The sequence below is a fragment of the Solea senegalensis genome, linkage group LG5 (genome assembly GCF_019176455.1).
Source record: "Solea senegalensis isolate Sse05_10M linkage group LG5, IFAPA_SoseM_1, whole genome shotgun sequence".
NCBI classification, from domain to species: Eukaryota; Metazoa; Chordata; class Actinopteri; order Pleuronectiformes; family Soleidae; genus Solea; species Solea senegalensis.
The window spans coordinates 19,664,058-19,682,348 of record NC_058025.1 but is presented as its reverse complement, the minus strand read 5'-3'; the positions used below and the strand labels follow the sequence as shown (position 1 = coordinate 19,682,348).

Below are 18,291 nucleotides of genomic sequence, written 5' to 3'. Positions count from 1 at the left end.
AAGACATTAAAGACTCATTACCAAAATATCCTGTGGTCCAGGTTAGTGCGATTGGGTCCTCACACACCCGTTATAGTACAATCTGGCCAGTCATGGACCCAACACACATCACCTCACCACAGAACCGCGTTGAGAAGATTGAGGCTGTCCTCCAGCAGCATGAGGCTTTAATGACTTCTGTTACCACTGAAGCCAGACATTCTACAGCAGCCCACGAGCAGGCGTTCAGCAGCTAACAATTGCTTTAACCCAGGCAACTTTTCCAGGACCTCCTCCGGTCCAGCCACCTCAGGCTGCACCCATCTCTGTAGCAGATCCTGTCCACGAGGTTCAGATAGGAACCCCAGAACGCTACGCTGGGGACCCTGACAACTGTAGTCCCTTCCTGACAAACTGTTCTATTTTGTTTGCCCTGTAACCCCACACGTTTTCCCTCGGAAGAAGCCAAGGTGGCCTTTACTATTGACCATCTGACTAGGAGAGCTCGCCTTTGGGGAACCACTGAGTGGGACAAACACACTCCAGCCTATGGTTCCTTCCAGTCATTCACTGAGGAGGTCTGGAAGGTGTTTGGCTTGGGGGGCCCTGGGACCAACACCGCTTGAGGACTCCTGAACATGCGCCAGGGGAACCAGACGGTGGCAGACTACTCCATTGACTTACGCATCCTAGCTCGTCAGAGTGACTGGAATGCCGCAGCCCTCCGTGAGGCTTTTTTGCACGGGCTTGCGGATTATATACAAGATGAATTGGTGTCTCACAAACCCCCTTCCTCGCTGGATGGGTTGATTGGAGCTAGCCACAAGGATAGCTCTACGCATCCAGGCTCGAAGACGGGAGAGACGATAGGGAACGACAAGACATCAGCAACCAGTCCGATTGCAGGGTCCCACCGCTAGCGCCAGCTACACCGCTACAACTGGGCTAATGCAAGAAGGGTCAGAACTTGGACGCACCAGACTCTCTCCAGAGGAATGTGAGTGGTGTCGCCAAGCCAACCTTTGTCTGTATTGTGGCCAGGCCGGCCATTTTGTCTCCCAGTGCCCAGCAAAAGACAGAGCTCACCAGTAGATGGGAGTTACTGGTGAGCCACTCTTCTACTCGGACCTCACTGGGTCAACGACCCCTGTTCTCGGCCAAGCTCCTCCTTCCTAGAGACTCTCACACCCTTGCTATTTTCATTGACTCTGGGGAGGATGCCAACATAATGGATGAAGAGCTCGCTCTCCAGTTGGGGATAGGCCGTGTCCTGTTTCTGCCAGTGCCCTTGACGGTCATCTTCTACATTACATTACATGTCATTTAGCAGACGCTTTTATCCATAGCGACTTACAAGGAAATTGAGTACAACCTGCCAGGGGTGGAGTTGAACTTGCGACCATGAAGTCTTTTGTAATCTGGCAGGGATCCCACTCAAGTACTACAACTACAAGGAGGTGTTCAGCAAGAGCAAGGCTACTTCCCTGCCCCCTCATCGTCCCTATGACTGTGCCATCGACCTGCAACCTGGCACATCTCCTCCCAAGGGACGCTTGTATTCCCTGTATGCCCCTGAAAGAGAGGCCATGGAGGCCTACATCAATGACTAGTTGGCCGCTGGCATCATCCGCCCCTCTTTATCACCTGCAGGGGCGGGGTTCTTCTTCGTTGCCAAGAAGGACAAGATACTGAGTCCATGTATAGCCTACCATGGAGGATCAGCCCGGTCCCAGCAACATTCCCCCTCATCGCCTGTTTGTTCCTCTGGCTCTGCGATCCGACGTCCTCAATGCCTGTCCGGCCTGCAATCAACACAAGCCATCTAGCCTGGCTCCTGCTGGTTTCCTGCGGCCCCTCCCTGTTCCTCATCATTCTTGGTCTCACATCTCCGTGGACTTTGTCACTGGCCTCCCTCCTTCCAAGGGTTAGGTCCAATACAGCCATCCTGACTGTAGTAGACCGATTTAGTAAACTCCCTCATTTTGTGCCAACCTGTCCTCCAACTGAAACGTACATATAGGTAGTTTTCTGAAAATGTGATTGTGGGTCATTTTTTTCAAACCCCTGAATCCAACGTAAAGGTATGTTTTTACTAGTATTTTCCAACTTGAATATGCACAGATGTTACTGAGGGTAGGGTTAGGGCAAAAAAGACAGCGTTAGGTAGTAAAAATAAAAGTAAAAAAATATTAAAAAGTTGGTATAGTTAGGAATCAAACCATTGTTGACACCGCTCCGGCGCAGTGCTCTCGCCACTGAGCCGACTGCCGGTGCCAACATCAGCTAAGCTACTAGATACTGCGTCTAAGGCGGAAGTGGTTGCTGTTATGTACACAACCGCTAGGGGCGCTGGTTTTGAAAATGTAAACAAAGGTCGTAATTCCTGCATATGACCTATATGTACGTTTCATTGGAGGACAGTCTGTTTTGTGCCCTTACCCAAGCTTCCCTCGGCCAAAGAGACAGCCCATCTGGTCCTGCTCCACGTTTTCCGGCTCATGGTCTCCCTGTAGATGTGGTGTCTGATTGGGGCCTGCAGTTCACTTCAGTTTTTTGGAAGAAATTCTGTGCTCTGCTTGGGGCCACTGTCAGTCTGTCCTCCGGGTTTCACCCCCAGTCCAATGGACAGGAGATGGTTTCCCAAGATCCCCTGTCCTGGGCCAAGCAACTGCTGCGGGTAGAATATGCTCATATCTCTGCCACAGGCCTGTCCCCATTCCAGTGCGCCTATGGGTTCCAGCCTCCCCTTTTTCCTGCACTAGAGAAAGAGGCTTCCTGTCAGTCAGTCCAAGCCTTCATCCGCCGCTGTCACCGCACCTGGATCCAAGCACAAGCCTCCCTCCTCCGCTCTGCAGATCGTTACTCTGTCTCTGCTAATCGACGGCGCTACCGCCTATCAAGTGAGCCAAATAGTGTGGCTTTCCAGTCGGGACGTTACGCTCAGGGTAGAGTCTAAGAAATTGGCTCCTAGATTCATCGGCTCATTTGCCATCCAGAAGATGGGCAGTGAGGCTGACACTCCCACAATCAATGCGAATCCATCCTACATTCCATGTGTCCCGAGTGAAGCCAGTCAAGGAGAGTCCCCTTGTACCTGCAGCTTCACCTCCTCCACTTCCCCAATTCATTGATGGAGATCCTGCCTACTCTGTTCAGTGCCTGCTACGCTCTCGTCATCTGTGTTTAAACCTGTTTTTGAACTACAATTATTATTACCTAAAGCCAAAAAGACTATTGAAGGAGACATTAAAGACTAATTGCCAAACTATCCTGTGGTATGGGTTACTGCAATTGGGTCCTCATACACCTGTTACAGAACCTCATCTACTCATACAATTTTCCAGATTTCCAGTGTTGATTCTGAGTCCTCATTAATCCTTATTCCACTGGTCCAAGTCAGATGGTACTTGTTCAGGTGATCCCAGTCCAAGTTGTCCTTGTCTTGTCATATCTGAGTTTAAGATTAGTTCTCAACAACTAATCATTACATGTCAATTAGGAGACACTTTTATCCAAAGCAACTTACAATGGGTATGAGCGCAATCAGCCAGGGGTGGAATTGAACTAGCGACCATTGCAACCTTTGATGTCTTTCGCATACAGGGTACTGGTCTTAACCACTGAGCCACTCCACATTTATCAACATACATTCATCAAGTCTGTTAGACAGGTTTAACTTCCTATTCAGCATGTTTTCAATTTATGCAGTCAGGTGGTCTTTGTACTGAAGCTCCTCATCATCCTGACCCCGTCAGCTCATACATTATTGAGTGAAATATTGTGAAAAACTAGTGCTGGGCCGTTAACGGCGTTAACGTGCTGCGTTAACGCGAGACTCTTATCGCGCGATAAGAAAATTATCGCCGTTAATCTATTCTCAAAGTTGGGTCTGGGACCTGGGTCCACATAGTGAGCAAGCTATGAATTTCACTTTGATATGTTAGCGCGGATGTATACCTGGCCCAGAAGGCTCTGACCTGGCTGAGCGCGGATGTAGGTAACGTTACGTTATGTAATTTATTGTCATTTTTTGTTTTATAACGGTCTATGTAATTTACCACGGTGAAAATGGTTTCAGGTTGGATATCCAACCGTCGCGTCCGACAACTGTCTGAATGAATATCCAACCTGAAACTAACTTCACGCGGTATAGCTTTAGCTAACGTTATCAACGTTTTGCTGATTAGTTGCTGATAGTTGCCTTCTACTACTAGCAATCTTACTCTGATATACTTTTTCTGTCCTACTCCTAATGTTAGGTGTGATGAAAACAGAGGAGCGCCACATAGCAGAAGAAGAATTCAAATGAGCCATTTTAATCTAGATTAATCTAGATTAACTCCAAGATTGCAGTGAGATTAATCTAGATTAAAAAAATTAATCTATGCCCAGCTCTATGAAAAACAAATTTTAATGTGTCTCCATTACATTACATTACATTACATGTCATTTAGCAGACGCTTTTATTCAAAACAATTTACATTAAGTGCATTTCAATATTTGGGTACAAACAAGAGCTAGAACTAAGTAAGTGCTTGAAGTAAGCCAAACTATGAAGTGCTACTCATAAGTGCGATTTTTTTTTCCAGTGAAAGTTAGAGCATTCTCCCTGAACCAGGAGCTGAGACCAGCCAATCGTAGTGTTTTCCTTAAATTTAAGGTGAGTATAATGATCTTCAGGGGTAGTAGAGGCAGGAAAACATTTCCAATGTATGTCTCTGTTATCTAAAATCTGTAACTTTGTTCCTTACAGAACCCTGATTCTGAAACAGTGGATATTGTGGAGATAATTGATGTTAATAATGGAGTCCCATCCATGCAAAACCCCTTCAAAATACCCATTAACCCAAAGTACGAACTGTAATATCTAACCTAAAATGACTTTGTAATGTTGATGTTGTTGTAATGTAATTTCAGTTTGTAATGTCATATTCTGTATGTTATACTAGGTTGGGGATTTGGTCCATTGAAGCCTCCTACGCAGATGATTTCACCACAACAGCAAAAACAGACTTTGAAGTTAAAGAATATGGTATGAGTATGGTACATTGTTAAACCACTGACAATACTGGTGGTATGAATATTATAAGTTATAATGTAAATAATGGGCCACACGGGGATTAGGCAAATTGGACACTCTAAATTGACCATGAGCGGTATTTAGCTGAGATTGGCACAGCATCCCCACAACCCTCATATGGAGGACAACGTGGAAGATATGGATGGATGGATAATGTGAATAATTAAATGTTATGCTGTTGCAGTTCTCCCAAGTTTCTCCATCCTTGTGGAACCTGAAGTCAATTACATCAGCTATGGACAATTCAAAAGATTTACCTTCAAGGTCTCTGCCAGGTAAATGAACATGGCAACAGTTAGCATGATTAGACATAGACTCAAGTACAATATATAGTTGTTTGTTATGCCAAATACATATTTACTTCTCTCAGGTATCTCCATGGTGCTCCGGTGGCTGATGCAGAGGTGTTTCTGCGGTATGGCTATGTTAGCGGAAAAAATCCTCCTGTTATCATCCCCACCTCTGTCACGAGAGAGAGAGTAAGAAACCACTTCTAATATAACTGTAAGCTGTTGAGGAAAAGGAAAATAAATCCTGTTGAATGGTTTTCAATAACTGTCAAATATCAAAGAAAAAGCTGGCATCAATTTTCAGGTCATATTCCTTTTGTTCTTTCTTGGACAGTTGCTCATGTTTAGGTCAAGCTCACCACATTAGATAATAGTCCAGGTTTTTTTTGAAGCATGGACATATGAGGTACTACACATGGTCAATTCAGACTGCACTGTGCATGCTCCAAGATAATGTGGCTGTCATCGGGGATGTAAATAAAAGCAGATCACCTGGATCACCAACCTCTGTGTGCAGAGATGTAAAAATCAATGCTTTATCTATGGACTTTGGTGCAGTAAACTAACTTTTTACAAAGCAACACAAACTTAATTCATTCAGAAAATGCCTTCTGATGGCGAGATAAAGCAGCAAACACATTCTCAAGACTGTGATAGTTGTCCTGTTGCATAAAAAAAAAAAATAATTCTGGTGTCCCTGCTTGCAGCCATGTCTTTAGTGTGTGAGTGTGTTTCTGCTTGGTGGGCATGTACAGTGCAGTTATCTAGATGTAGGACATTATGTGTCTGATATAAGCAAACTTTAAAAACCCTGAAGTCAAAGAAATGTATGTTTATATTCCACCACTGCAGCTGTCAGCACATTGTAACGTTATAGATCTATAGGATATTTATAGTACATAATATTGTTTGTTTCTCTTCTTTTCAGTACAGAAACTATTTATTGGCCCTGGTTATAAAAACATTCAAAAGATACCCAGTGCTTTTGTCTGTGTCTTCTTCAGCTGTCTTCCTTAGGTGAAGTGGACGTGACTGTTAACATGGAAAACATTCTGTCCAAACATGATGGACCAAAAGACCTCAACAGCCTGATGGGGAAGTACTTGTACATAGCTGTACTGCTGCAGGAGGACACAGGTACACACATCACCTAATCCCAACACAAAAATGAAAAGACCAATTCTTTGTCACCACTTTGTGATAGTGTAGATTTTTATTCACAACATCAGTAACTGTAGTTTACCCCCACAACCCCACCCTTCTCTGACAGGTGGTATCTCTCAGGAGGCGGAGTTTGCTGCTGTGAAATTTGTCAAATCACCTTACACTTTGAGCCTGGTGTCCACGCCGCCTTTCATCAAACCTGGACTCCCTTATAACATCCAGGTAGAGTTCAGTTCACCTGAATATTTCATCTGAAAAACTAACTATAAACTTGTATTGTGATTTAAAGTAGCATATGGATTAATGTTATGACATACACACAGTTTCCTCATGCATATAGAAAAATCCACCAAAGCAGGTATATATTGAGTGTGTTATAAAAGTGTTATAGCCAGGAACAAGAGATGAGCATTTGCGTTTGTCTCTGCAGGTGTTGGTGAAGGATCACCTGGACAAGCCGGTGAACCTGGTCCAGGTTCGCCTGGTGGATCGACAGCTGTTCAGACAGGGAAGGCCCAGTGAGGATATGTCCTGTACCCTCAGCAGTAGCAGCCAGTCAAGTGGCATCGCTGTTTTCATCTGCAATACACCACAGGAAGCTGTCAAGGCAGTACTGAAGGTAAAGGGGTGTACTAAAACATAGTTTTATTAGTGTTTTTGTTTTTCTTTTATTTTACATTGATTTTTACTGTCTGACAGATTTTAATATTGATTATATTTACCAGTTACAATACTTATTAACCTGTTATTTGGTTCCTTTTGTACTTAATGTTTACTTGTCATCTTTTTTTTATTGGTAAATATTGCTTGTCAACTTTGGTTCAATTTAGTTTTTTTTGTCCATGTTTTTTTTCCAGACAGACAGATGACTTTATTAATTGCTTTGGGAGGTTCCCTCGGAGAAATAAAAAAAAACATATTTACTTCTTAATGTTTATTTGTTAACTTTTGTTTACTTGTAAATTCTACTTGTTAACATTAGTTTACTTCATAATTTGCTTACTATTTATCTTATTTACTTGTTGATATTTACTTGTTGCCTTAGTGACTTGTTTTTTACTTGTTAATATTTTCTTGTTAACTTTTGTTTGCTTGTGGTACATCTTTTCTTGTTGTTGTTGTTTAGCTGTTGATGTTTCTTTGATTTAGTGTTGTTGTTTGTTGTTGACACAGTTTGAGACAGTAGACCCTGCCCTCCCAGCAACCAGTCAGGCCAGTTTGACTTTACAAGCTGTGGCCTATTACTCTCCAAACCAGCGTTACCTTTACATCGACCCCCCACTGCTTGGCCACAGTCTGGTGGTGGGACAATATGCCAACATCAAGGTGTATTCTGCCACGCCCTCATACCTGTCAATCAAATCCCTTGGTTACATGGTAAGAAGGTACAGCTGGTGAAGCATGTCGTTAGTGTTTATTTCGATGACTTTTTGATGACATCATTTTGTGGGGTTACCCTCAGGTGCTCTCTAAAGGAACTGTGGTGAAATTTGGCACTCAAAAGTTTGTATCCAGTGCCGATAACAAACAGAATCTTAGGTTTGAGGTGACAGCCTCCATGGTCCCGTCCATCAGACTTCTGATCTACTACATTCTGTATGGAGAAGGTACGTCCGAGCTGGTGGCTGACTCCCTCTGGATGGACGTCAAGGACAAGTGTGTCAATGGACTCCAGGTAAGTTAAGACATAAAGCGTGTCTGCTGAGAATGATCTGAGGAGGGTCCTGGTGTTTTCTAACCACAGTGGAGAGGTTTGACTTGGACTGTGTGCAGCTTTGATGGTGGTGATGTCAGAGGTCCTGGCTGGTTTACTGGCTTTTATTCATTAACCTTCCTCCAATGTTTGGTCTGATCTGATCTGATCCCATTTTACAACTTGACGAAAGCATACATAATGTGTTTTTCATCTTATTGGCTCAAGGCCTCATGATGTCATCCTCACTAATCATCTGAACAAATATAATTGCTGATCACCACTTTTACTGAATTACGATTGGTTTATTTATCCAACAAATGGATACCATTCCCATACACATATACCCCCCTCCCTCAACGAAATCTAAAAAGTAATACAGCAAGATAAATACAGCAGCCGCATAGAGGTAGGATTTTAACTGATGACATGTGGAGGTAGAAGCAGAAGAGAAAGGAGGAGACGAAGGACATGTCCAAGATATTTCATCAGTTTTAAAATAAAAATGGTCACATACTTCAGTTGTGTCTTATTTCATCTAATGGACACAGAGTATCCAGTGGTACAGCTCTGCAAGTCCAGAAACTCCTGTACTGCCAGGTACTAATAATGGTTGTGTGTGTGTGTGTGTGTGTGTGTGTGTGCGTGTGTGTCAGACTGATCTCTCATCTCGTAGGCAGAATTACAAGCCGAAGGAAAATATACAGCTGGACATCAGGGCCAATCAGGGGGGACTGGTGGCTCTTTCTGCTGTAGACTCTGCCCTCTTCTCATTGCGACCCAACTACAGAGACCCCATTTCCATGGTTATACTGAAAACACCCTACTGCACTTTCTTTATAATTATTTATGTCAGAATTGTTTTGCTTCTGTCAGTGACCTCACAGTAACAAGATGTATGGTGGCCTGTAGGTTCTGCGACACATAGAGCACAGTGACCAGGGCTGTGGTGGGGGTGGCGGCAAAGACAGCGCTGATGTCTTCCGACTGGCAGGCCTCACCTTCATCACTAACGCTAATGCCGAGCCATCAAGTACCAGCAGTACGTCAATCAATCAATCAATCAATCAATCAATCAATCAATCAATCAATCAATGATGGATGAAATTAAATGTGTCACTGATGTCACTGTTTGTAGGTGATGCGTGCACAGCGGCAGTCCGAGCAAAGCGAGCAATGCCGACTGATGAGGAGAAGATGAAAAAAGGTTAGACACAAACACACTCTTAAGGTTCCTCCATGCAGAGTATTTCTGTGTTATAACAGTAGAATGAAAACACCTGTGAGCCTCACACAGCTCCTGTGCATAAACACACAGATAACAGTTTGTGTGTGTGTGTGTGTGTGTGTGTGTGTGTGAGAGTAGTGCAGAGTTATGGCCAATTTAAGACCTGTTGTGAACATGGCATGAAGTACATCCCAAAGAGTGTGACCTGCCACCAGTTCGCCCTGCAAACCTACAGCAAACACCCCCGCTGCAGAAATGTCTTCAGAGAATGCTGCGAGTATATGCAGCAGCAACTGGACCAGGACCAGAATCTTGTCCTGGGACGCCACGGTCAGTCTGGACTCCTCATATCAACATAAATTTCTGTTAAAGCTGTCACACAATGGAACACCATTCCAGATAATATAAAAAACGGTGACCTGCTTGGTGGGTTTAAAGCTAACATAAAAAAACACCTAAAACTCTCACAACAATGCACCCACTAATTTGCCAGTGGCTATTTGTGTGAGTGTATGTGTGTGTGCACCTGTGAGGGGCACTTCCTACATTGCTGAATGTTCTTACTTGTTGCGTAGTGTTTTATCTGTGCTGTATTTACTTGTCCTTCTACATGACATTACTTGCTGAGTGATATTTGATGTTTTTTTCTGTGTTGTATTTATCTTTAGGTAGGGACTGCAGATGTAAATTAGCCCAAGGCTAACTCTGGTGTAATGCATCAAATGGTGACATTTATGTTTTTAATTGCACATGATCCCTTTCAAATAAAATCAAATCAAACAGTGGACCCAGTGAAATACACACAATTGTCAGTGTGTCACTGTAATACTGAAGGATACTTAAAAAATACAAAATTCTCCATAAGGTTAGGGATAACACTACAGTATGTTTAGTCTGTCCAAATGAATAGAAGACTTTGCAGCGTTGTCTAAAGAATAGCTACACTAACGTGTGTGTGTGTGTGTGTGTGTGCCCCCCTGTGCAGAAATGGGTGCAGATTTTGACCTGGCTCCTTCATTGGTGCGGAGCTACTTCCCAGAGAGCTGGCTGTGGGAGGTGCAACCTGTCAGGTGACACACCTCAAACATGCCTTGGTTCACAAGTACTGTAGATTAGAAACATAATTGACGACACATAAAGGCCATCAAATAGTACACAACAATTATGTTTAATAAGATGTTCACTGACTGAGTCAGTCTCTCTCTCTCTTGTTTGTGTGTGTGTGTGTTTCAGACCAGGCTCAGAGTCAGTCAGCAGGACTTTACCAGACTCTCTCACTACCTGGGAGGTCAAGGCCATTGGCATGTTCAAGGATGGTGAGTCTCCTCATGCTCATCTTTATTTCTCACCCTCATATTCATCATCCTCACTTTCATCTTGTCCTCAAATCCTCTTATTACCATCATCTGCAGCCATATCTCTATCTTCATTTCTCATCCCCATCATCATGATCACCTTCATTTCCATCGCTGTCGTCATCTTTATTATGTAATTAACTTAATCTGTCCACTTTGTTCTCCAGGTATTTGTGTCGCACAGCCAGTCCAGGTGTCCGTCAGTCTGCCACTAAGTGTGAATGTCCCTCTGCCATATCAGGTGGTCAGAGGAGAACAGCTGGAGCTGAGAGGCTCAGTGTACAACCAACAGGCTGACACCATCACGGTGCTGACCTGCATCTCACTCACATCTCATGATAGTTAGAGCCTTGCTGGGGGCTGGTTATGGACAGCATCTGAATATCTTTGTCATCTTGTCCTCAGTACTGTGTGACACTGACGGCTGGCCCAGAGCTATGCCTGCTCCACTCCCAGGAAACCTCTGGGGCAGTGGGCCTGCGCTCCACACCTTGCAGCTGGAGCAAACTGCCTGCAGGGGGCGTTGGTAGTGTGTCCTTCACCCTGTTGGGCCTGGAGCCAGGGGAACACACCCTGACTTTCACACTGAAGACCCGCCAAGGAAACAGAGACATCCTGGAAAAGAAACTGCGAGTGGTGGTTAGTACATGTATCATAGAGGGATGGTTGGAATTCACTTGTTACAAAAATGTTACAAAAGTAGTCAAATTGGCTCTCATGGTTGTGTTTCCAGCCTGAAGGGGTGATGACAGAGGAGTACTCAGGAGGGAGACTTGACCCTCAGGGAATCTATGGTAGGTTTGATCTGCAGCTCGCTCTGCAGACATTGCTTTACTCTGCAGATGTGAGCTGATGTTCTACATCTTTGTACTGTTGTAGGTTCAGAGAAGATAATAGTGACACTGAAGAACAAGCTGTCAACCAACATTATCCCAAACTCACCTGTGGAGAGGCTGCTCACCATCAATGGTAATATATACTGTAGTTATATAAAACAGAACACAGGAGCTCAGAGATGTTGTTTTATTCCCCTATGTTTGTCTATTTTGCAGGTGAAGTTCTAGGTGACTTTTTGTCTGTGGTGCACAAACCAGAGGGCCTCAGACAGCTTGTCAACCTGCCAGCAGGGTCAGCGGAGGCAGAGCTTGGAGGACTTCTCACTCTCATCCATGTATATCGATACTTAGAGACAGCGGGGAAATGGGAGGTCCTGGGTGCAGACATCCACAGTAACTCAGCTGCTCTGAAACAGATGATCAGAGAGGGTGAGAAATTGCTGAAGATAGTAAAAAAAAGGTTTAGAAGTTTAGTGTGGTGTTTATTTCCTCTGTGTACATGTGTACTTGTATTGGTTATTACCTAGTTAAGAATTTAAAGTTTAGGGTTTATATTAAGAATTGTGTTTAGGTTATGGTTAGGGCTAGGCATTAACTGGTGTGTGTTTGTGTGTATGTGTGTGTGTGTGTGTCTGCAGGTCTGGTCAGTATCACCTCCTTCAGACATGGAGACTCCAGTTACAGCATGTGGATAAAGCAAAAACCCAGCACCTGGTGAGAACACACACCCGTCTTCAATTTGATTGGAACCTTAAAGTTGAAATAAACTTTTAAGCATAAATGTTTCATTTTAATGATAAAAGTGTTTACACAGTGTAATAGTGATACAAAAATGACCCCATCTGCATTTATATTGATCCCCTATATGTGTAACCGTGGGTTCAAAACACTTAAAAGTGACCACTTGATTGGCTAGGGACACAATAGTACCTGGTACCAGGTACTATTACTGTCACATTTTACCGAGTCATTGATAGAAAAACTTCTGTCTGAGATGCATACTTAAAACACAAAAATTATATAATAAAGTCTTTTCTCCCTGCACCATCTCTCAGGCTTACTGCTTTGGTGGTGAAGATGCTGTCCCTGGTGGATCTGGATCAGATCATCTCTGTGGACCATCAGACTCTGTCATACTCTGTAGCATGGTTGATCCGCAGTGCTCAGCAGGGCGATGGATCCTTCTCTGACACATCCTCCTACCGACCCAACAAAATCATGGTCAGTGGGACACTTACAGTATTCCTCTACTTCATTGACATATTTGATCATGTCATAAAAATCTCCCTCTTTGACCTTTGTGATAGAAGTGATATTGTGTTCTTTCTGATTGGTTGCAGGCTGCGGGCACTGATGCAGTTGACAAGTCAGTGTATTTAACATCCTTCGTGTTGATCGCCTTGTGCAGAGCCACGAGCATCAGAGACCCAATCCTGAATCTCCAAGTAAAAAAAACTCCCCTCCTCCACTTTTTAAATTTTCTTTTCATCCTATTGTCATGCAGCACGACAACCACTGTGGACTCATTTGGAGACAATGGTCTCAACAGTGCATTTTGTCTTTGTGGTTGATTTACACCATTCACACCAAGAAAAACATTACATTTAATATGTGCTCCCTCAGTAAGAGCAGGATGTTTTTCTTTCCTCAACTTTTCACATTTTGTTTTGTCTTTTTCCAAAGTTCCACGATGACAGCATGAGATCTGCATCAAAGTACATTTCCCAGCATGCCCTAGGTGTCAAGAGTGTGTATGTGCGTGCGGTAGCAACCTATGCTCTGACTCTTCATGACCCCAATAGCATGATGGTCTCTCAGTTGCTCACCAACCTGGAGAACGTGGCTCGACAGAAAGGTGTGTGTGGGTGTGTGTGTGTGTGTGTGTATAGGTGTGCGTGTGCGTGTGAGTGACACACTGACAGAAACATTGTGGCTATCAGGGAACTTTAATTAAAATCAAATGTATGTACAGGTCACCCTGCTGTGCTCAGGTACTGGCAGGAGTCCAATGTGGCAACTGATTGGCTGAATCCTGATCAGTCCAGTGGTGTGACAGTGGAGACAACAGCGTACATGTTGCTGACTACGCTGCTAAAGGTGCTGCCCGATGCGCTGTTATTTTGCTCATGTCCTCAAGTTAGGATGTTTTAATAAGACAAGTGTTTTATTTTGAAGGGGAGAATCCCCTATGCTAACCCCATCCTGTCCTGGCTGAGCCAGGATCAGCACTACGGAGAGGGTTTCTACTCTGTGCAGGTATACACACACACACACACACACACACGCACACATAGTTTTTCCTTTCCTCTGCTGACCTCTGTCCTCTCTCAGGACACAGTCCTGACTCTGGAGGCTTTGACAGAGTATAGCCGACTTGTCCCTCGAGCTGTCCTCAGTCAGGACATCAACATCCGCTACAGGAGGAAGGGATCGCTTCAACAAGTCAAGCTCAGCCAGAGCCTACCTGTGATCACGCCTATCCAGGTGAGACAGAGTCCAACACAGAGGGACAGGTAGTTTGATCATTTGTGTTTACTTGTGCGACTACCACAAGCATAACCCACAACTTCTCACCTGGGCCAAATGCTAGAGCTGATCAACAGAAAGTTTGAATGAAGTAACACACACATATTTTCACACGTTAACAGGTTGTCCAAAATCCTCGCTTCCTTTCTGCTGCATCTTCACCCTTGTTGCCCAGGCTCAGTTGCTGCAGACAAACAGCTACAGATACAAGATCAGGAAGAGATAATTGGCTTACACAATCAAGAGGTTTTTTATTTGAGTTCAAATATTTCAACTCAAGTGCAACTGAGGCATGTGATTTTTTCACATTTTCCAGGATTTACGAGACGAGGCATAACCAACACATAATATGCTTCGACTCATGTCTTTGTATGCAATGTCATCATATGAAAGATTTTCATTGTACTTGATGTGTTTGCACCATAAGACAGAGAAAGGTAGAATAGTTTTGAGTTGTGATTATTTGCTTTACTCAAACACAAAAGCTCACACATGTAATGATACAAACAGTCCCTTCATGTTTGATGCTTATGCAGAGACTGAGCTCCTCATCAAGACACTACATTCCTTTTAAATGCAATGTCAAAAACAGAAGACAAATCACTGACCTCATGTTTAAAGAAATATGTTGAGACAGGTTGGACTGTTGCCCATATGCTTCTTTATCTTTTAGGTCACAAAGAATGACGACATCATTGTGTCCACTGGTTATGGGAAAGGTGTGTCGAATGTGAAGGTGGGTGTGGTTTAATTCTGTTCCCTGACCGGACATTTAACCTCTCTGAATCTTTGCATGTATTTCTTGAACTTTCTGACTGTGTTTCCAGCTGAAGACAGTTTATTATGAAACCAGATCTTCCACGCAGAACTGTAACTTTGACACCACCATAGAAATGCTCGGCCCTGACAACTCCAGAAGTGAGCGTCTGTGTACATTTGTCTTTTTACCTGTGCCTCCACGTGTCAGCCAATTACCAGGTCATGTTCTTCCCCTCCTCAGATCCCAGTATGCGTGCTCCTTACCTGGTCACCTGTGCAAAGTAAGACAACTTAAACCAAACAAAACCTTGCTGATGGCCTTTAATATAGGCAACAGATTGTATTCTGCTTCTGTATTTTAAGAAAAGATATAACATATACTTCACTCTTCCACTCCCTCACCCTCTCTCTCTCTCTCCTCTCTCTCTGCCCTTTCATCTTTCTTTCTGGTTGATTTAAATTATTTATTCATTTTTAATTTTAAGAAGTAAAATGCATGTGTGTTCAAGCTGCTGCAGAGTCTGTAGAATTTGGTGTGTTACAGATATAAACCGCCCCCAAATGAGGTCTACACAGAGTCCAGTCTGACTGTGATAAAGATCCAGATGCCAACAGGTGTGGAGGCGTCCCTGGAGGACCTGAAACAGGTGAACTCTACGCATCAGTACATCCTCATCAGCAAGTAAAAATCATAGCAGACGCTCAAGTCTTAGGTCAAGTGACACTTTCATGGATGTTTCCATATTGATTGAAAGTTGTGACATTACTCTCAGGTCTCTGACTCGTGTTTCAAACAGTAAAATCACCTGGATGATGTTTTGCAGTTCAAAGAGGGAGAAGATCCGATTGTCTCCCACTACGAGCTGCAGGGAAGCACTGTGGTTGTTCAGATGGACACTGTGAGTCACAGGAACACCACCACACATCATTAGCAACACCTGGACCACACAGGGAAATCTGATCATAAGCATCATTAGTCCAGAATGAAACTGGTAATATGGTATCTTAAAAGGATCATTGTTTTGTTTTGTTTTAGTTCAGTTGCATGACATGTTGACACAAAGTCACCACTTTCACTGAAAACATGTCTTCCAGCAGTGACATCAGGAAAACAGTTTCAGCAACTTAACAAAGGGCTCAACTATTAAAACATGTATGCAATAATACGCATATTTTCACCACCAGCAAAATTGCTCACTCTCCCTCACCAAAGTCCATAGAGAAAATCTGCCTTGTTTGGTAAATCTGAAAGAAACACCAAATGCACAAAGTAACACATATAAACAACCCACTGATGGAGGCAGCAGTGGATCAACAACTCCTGTGATGTAATATTGTTTTCTATTACCTTTTGTGTGGAGAGTAAGCTGTTTACCCTAACACAAAGGTTTGTCTAATGGCAACATAAAGAGGCAAACATTCTTAACATGTCACAAATAGGCTGGCATTGATTTTATTGAGCTTTTAAGTTTAAGTCACTACTATTTGCATCAACAGTTACTTATTGCTTACTTAGAGCTTTTGTTGACATGTTATAAATGGTTATAACAGAGGTTATAGCTCTTTAATCAGGGTTTCTACATTCAGTTGTTTCTTCTGACATTAGCCATGTTGCTAACACTGCAGCTATAGCAGCCAGAAAACATGATGAATTTGACTATTTCCTCTTTTGTGTTTTTGTAACATATGTAGGTTCCCTCTGATATCTATGTGTGCATTGGTTTTCGGGTCAAGACCAGGTTCAGGGTGAGCGGAGCAAGCGAGTCCCTGTTAAGCATCTATGAGCCTCAGGACAAAGGTGAGAGTACAGAACTTTGCAGTTCATGCAGGGACTTGCAGTCCTTACCACCTTTGACATCAGCCACTGGTTTGTGAGCTGTCTCTAATGGAGTCTCTAATTCAGCATTTTGTTGTTTTATTTTTGAAAAATCAGAAGAGATCATATTTGCTCTTGCTGATAGCTCAAAGACTCGCAGGTCAAAGTGGAAGATATCTGCTGTCAATCACACGCTGACCAAACGTGTCCTCTGCTTTATGGACTCTAAATGGGACCATATTTTAGAAAATGGACAGCATGCTGTATTGAAAAAGACTTGAAACTACACATAAACGCCACAGGAAAACACTTACTGTTGTTATAAAGACACTGACTTACATACCACAGTTGAGTCAACCTGCCTAATGGCCAACAGTTTAAGACATTTCACTTCAGTTTTACTTTTCAGACCTTTTTGTGTTTTTCACAAGTTGATGGTTTTAATATTGCATCTAATGTATATTTATTTATAAAAAAAACATGATAATATTAAAAAAGCCACAAAACTAATTCATAATAATGAGTTATTATATGTATATATAATGAGAGAATTATAATTATTTTTCTTTTTTTGAACAGCCATCTGTGCAGAGAACTATTAAGTGATTTACAGCTTATCAAATTCACTCTAAATATGATTTAAAAGTAAAATAAATAATTGTTTTTATCCCACAGGCAGCATTTGCACCAAACACTTCTCTTTTGAGGAACAGAAGCTGCAGCGCCTCTGTGTGGGCGAAGAATGTCAGTGCATGAGAGGTAACAAGCCACCTAAATACCTCCTCTTCTCTTAAAAATAGCAACAATCAGGGAGCAATGAAATTTACGATAAGCAAACTTTCTTAAGAAAAATGTGTTTTCAGGTTATTTCCTATACTGTTGTATGTTTTGGATTCAGCTTTTTTACATGTTGAACATGTTTCCATTTTTATTATAATGATATGATCTGCATTGTGTCACTGTGACGTAGCTGCCTGTGCTGCCTACAGAGGAGAAGTCGACCCGACACTGACAGTAACCAAACGTATTGAGGAGACCTGCCGACCTCACATCCGATACGGTGACGACCATCATCGGAGTTTATCAGCTGAACTTTGACAAAATTCATTTGTAAACAAATTCAAATATGTCGACAAAGTGATTGCAGTTTATATATGATTCAACAGTTTAGTATAGTATATTATAGTATATTAGCACTTTGAGATTTGCCTTCATATGTAAAGTGCTTTATAAATAAAATAAATGATTATTAGTTTTATAACCTGGCTGAAGACCACAGTAAGAAATGTGTTTGTGCTCCTGCAGCCTACAGGATGAAGGTGACGTCCTCAGCAGCAGAGGGAGACTTTATGATCTATACAGGCAGCGTAGTTGAAGTCCTGAAGAACAATGATAAAGGTAAGACACTGTGTGAAGCTTTCAGACTGCTCCACCACAGCGAAAAACTTTTAGTCACCTCAATATGTTCTTAATGGCTGTTTTTCAAAGGAGTATGGGGGGCCCAGGCAACTAGTTCCTATATCAAACATCAAACTTCCAAAGTTGGAAGCAGCAGCCCACACATT

At 42.8% G+C, this 18,291-nt stretch overlaps 1 protein-coding gene across 1 annotated transcript in view; it reads left to right on the top strand.

The window, feature by feature from the left end:
* Nucleotides 1-18,291, top strand: part of c5 (complement component 5) — a 31,201-nt gene that overhangs the window by 11,749 nt on the left and 1,161 nt on the right. The window contains exons 4-40 of the mRNA XM_044027122.1: nt 4,569-4,639; nt 4,733-4,830; nt 4,929-5,011; nt 5,244-5,334; nt 5,430-5,538; nt 6,354-6,486; nt 6,620-6,735; nt 6,944-7,132; nt 7,687-7,890; nt 7,976-8,188; nt 8,863-9,012; nt 9,119-9,248; nt 9,345-9,413; nt 9,573-9,764; nt 10,420-10,504; nt 10,668-10,750; nt 10,957-11,096; nt 11,195-11,428; nt 11,523-11,583; nt 11,669-11,758; nt 11,842-12,054; nt 12,264-12,339; nt 12,681-12,846; nt 12,966-13,070; nt 13,309-13,480; nt 13,598-13,722; nt 13,801-13,881; nt 13,957-14,109; nt 14,825-14,887; nt 14,979-15,069; nt 15,152-15,191; nt 15,455-15,557; nt 15,735-15,809; nt 16,603-16,708; nt 17,402-17,485; nt 17,697-17,786; nt 18,032-18,124. Coding sequence (XP_043883057.1) covers nt 4,569-4,639; nt 4,733-4,830; nt 4,929-5,011; nt 5,244-5,334; nt 5,430-5,538; nt 6,354-6,486; nt 6,620-6,735; nt 6,944-7,132; nt 7,687-7,890; nt 7,976-8,188; nt 8,863-9,012; nt 9,119-9,248; nt 9,345-9,413; nt 9,573-9,764; nt 10,420-10,504; nt 10,668-10,750; nt 10,957-11,096; nt 11,195-11,428; nt 11,523-11,583; nt 11,669-11,758; nt 11,842-12,054; nt 12,264-12,339; nt 12,681-12,846; nt 12,966-13,070; nt 13,309-13,480; nt 13,598-13,722; nt 13,801-13,881; nt 13,957-14,109; nt 14,825-14,887; nt 14,979-15,069; nt 15,152-15,191; nt 15,455-15,557; nt 15,735-15,809; nt 16,603-16,708; nt 17,402-17,485; nt 17,697-17,786; nt 18,032-18,124 — 4,377 coding nt within the window. The remainder of the gene's footprint in view (nt 1-4,568; nt 4,640-4,732; nt 4,831-4,928; nt 5,012-5,243; nt 5,335-5,429; nt 5,539-6,353; nt 6,487-6,619; nt 6,736-6,943; nt 7,133-7,686; nt 7,891-7,975; nt 8,189-8,862; nt 9,013-9,118; nt 9,249-9,344; nt 9,414-9,572; nt 9,765-10,419; nt 10,505-10,667; nt 10,751-10,956; nt 11,097-11,194; nt 11,429-11,522; nt 11,584-11,668; nt 11,759-11,841; nt 12,055-12,263; nt 12,340-12,680; nt 12,847-12,965; nt 13,071-13,308; nt 13,481-13,597; nt 13,723-13,800; nt 13,882-13,956; nt 14,110-14,824; nt 14,888-14,978; nt 15,070-15,151; nt 15,192-15,454; nt 15,558-15,734; nt 15,810-16,602; nt 16,709-17,401; nt 17,486-17,696; nt 17,787-18,031; nt 18,125-18,291) is intronic.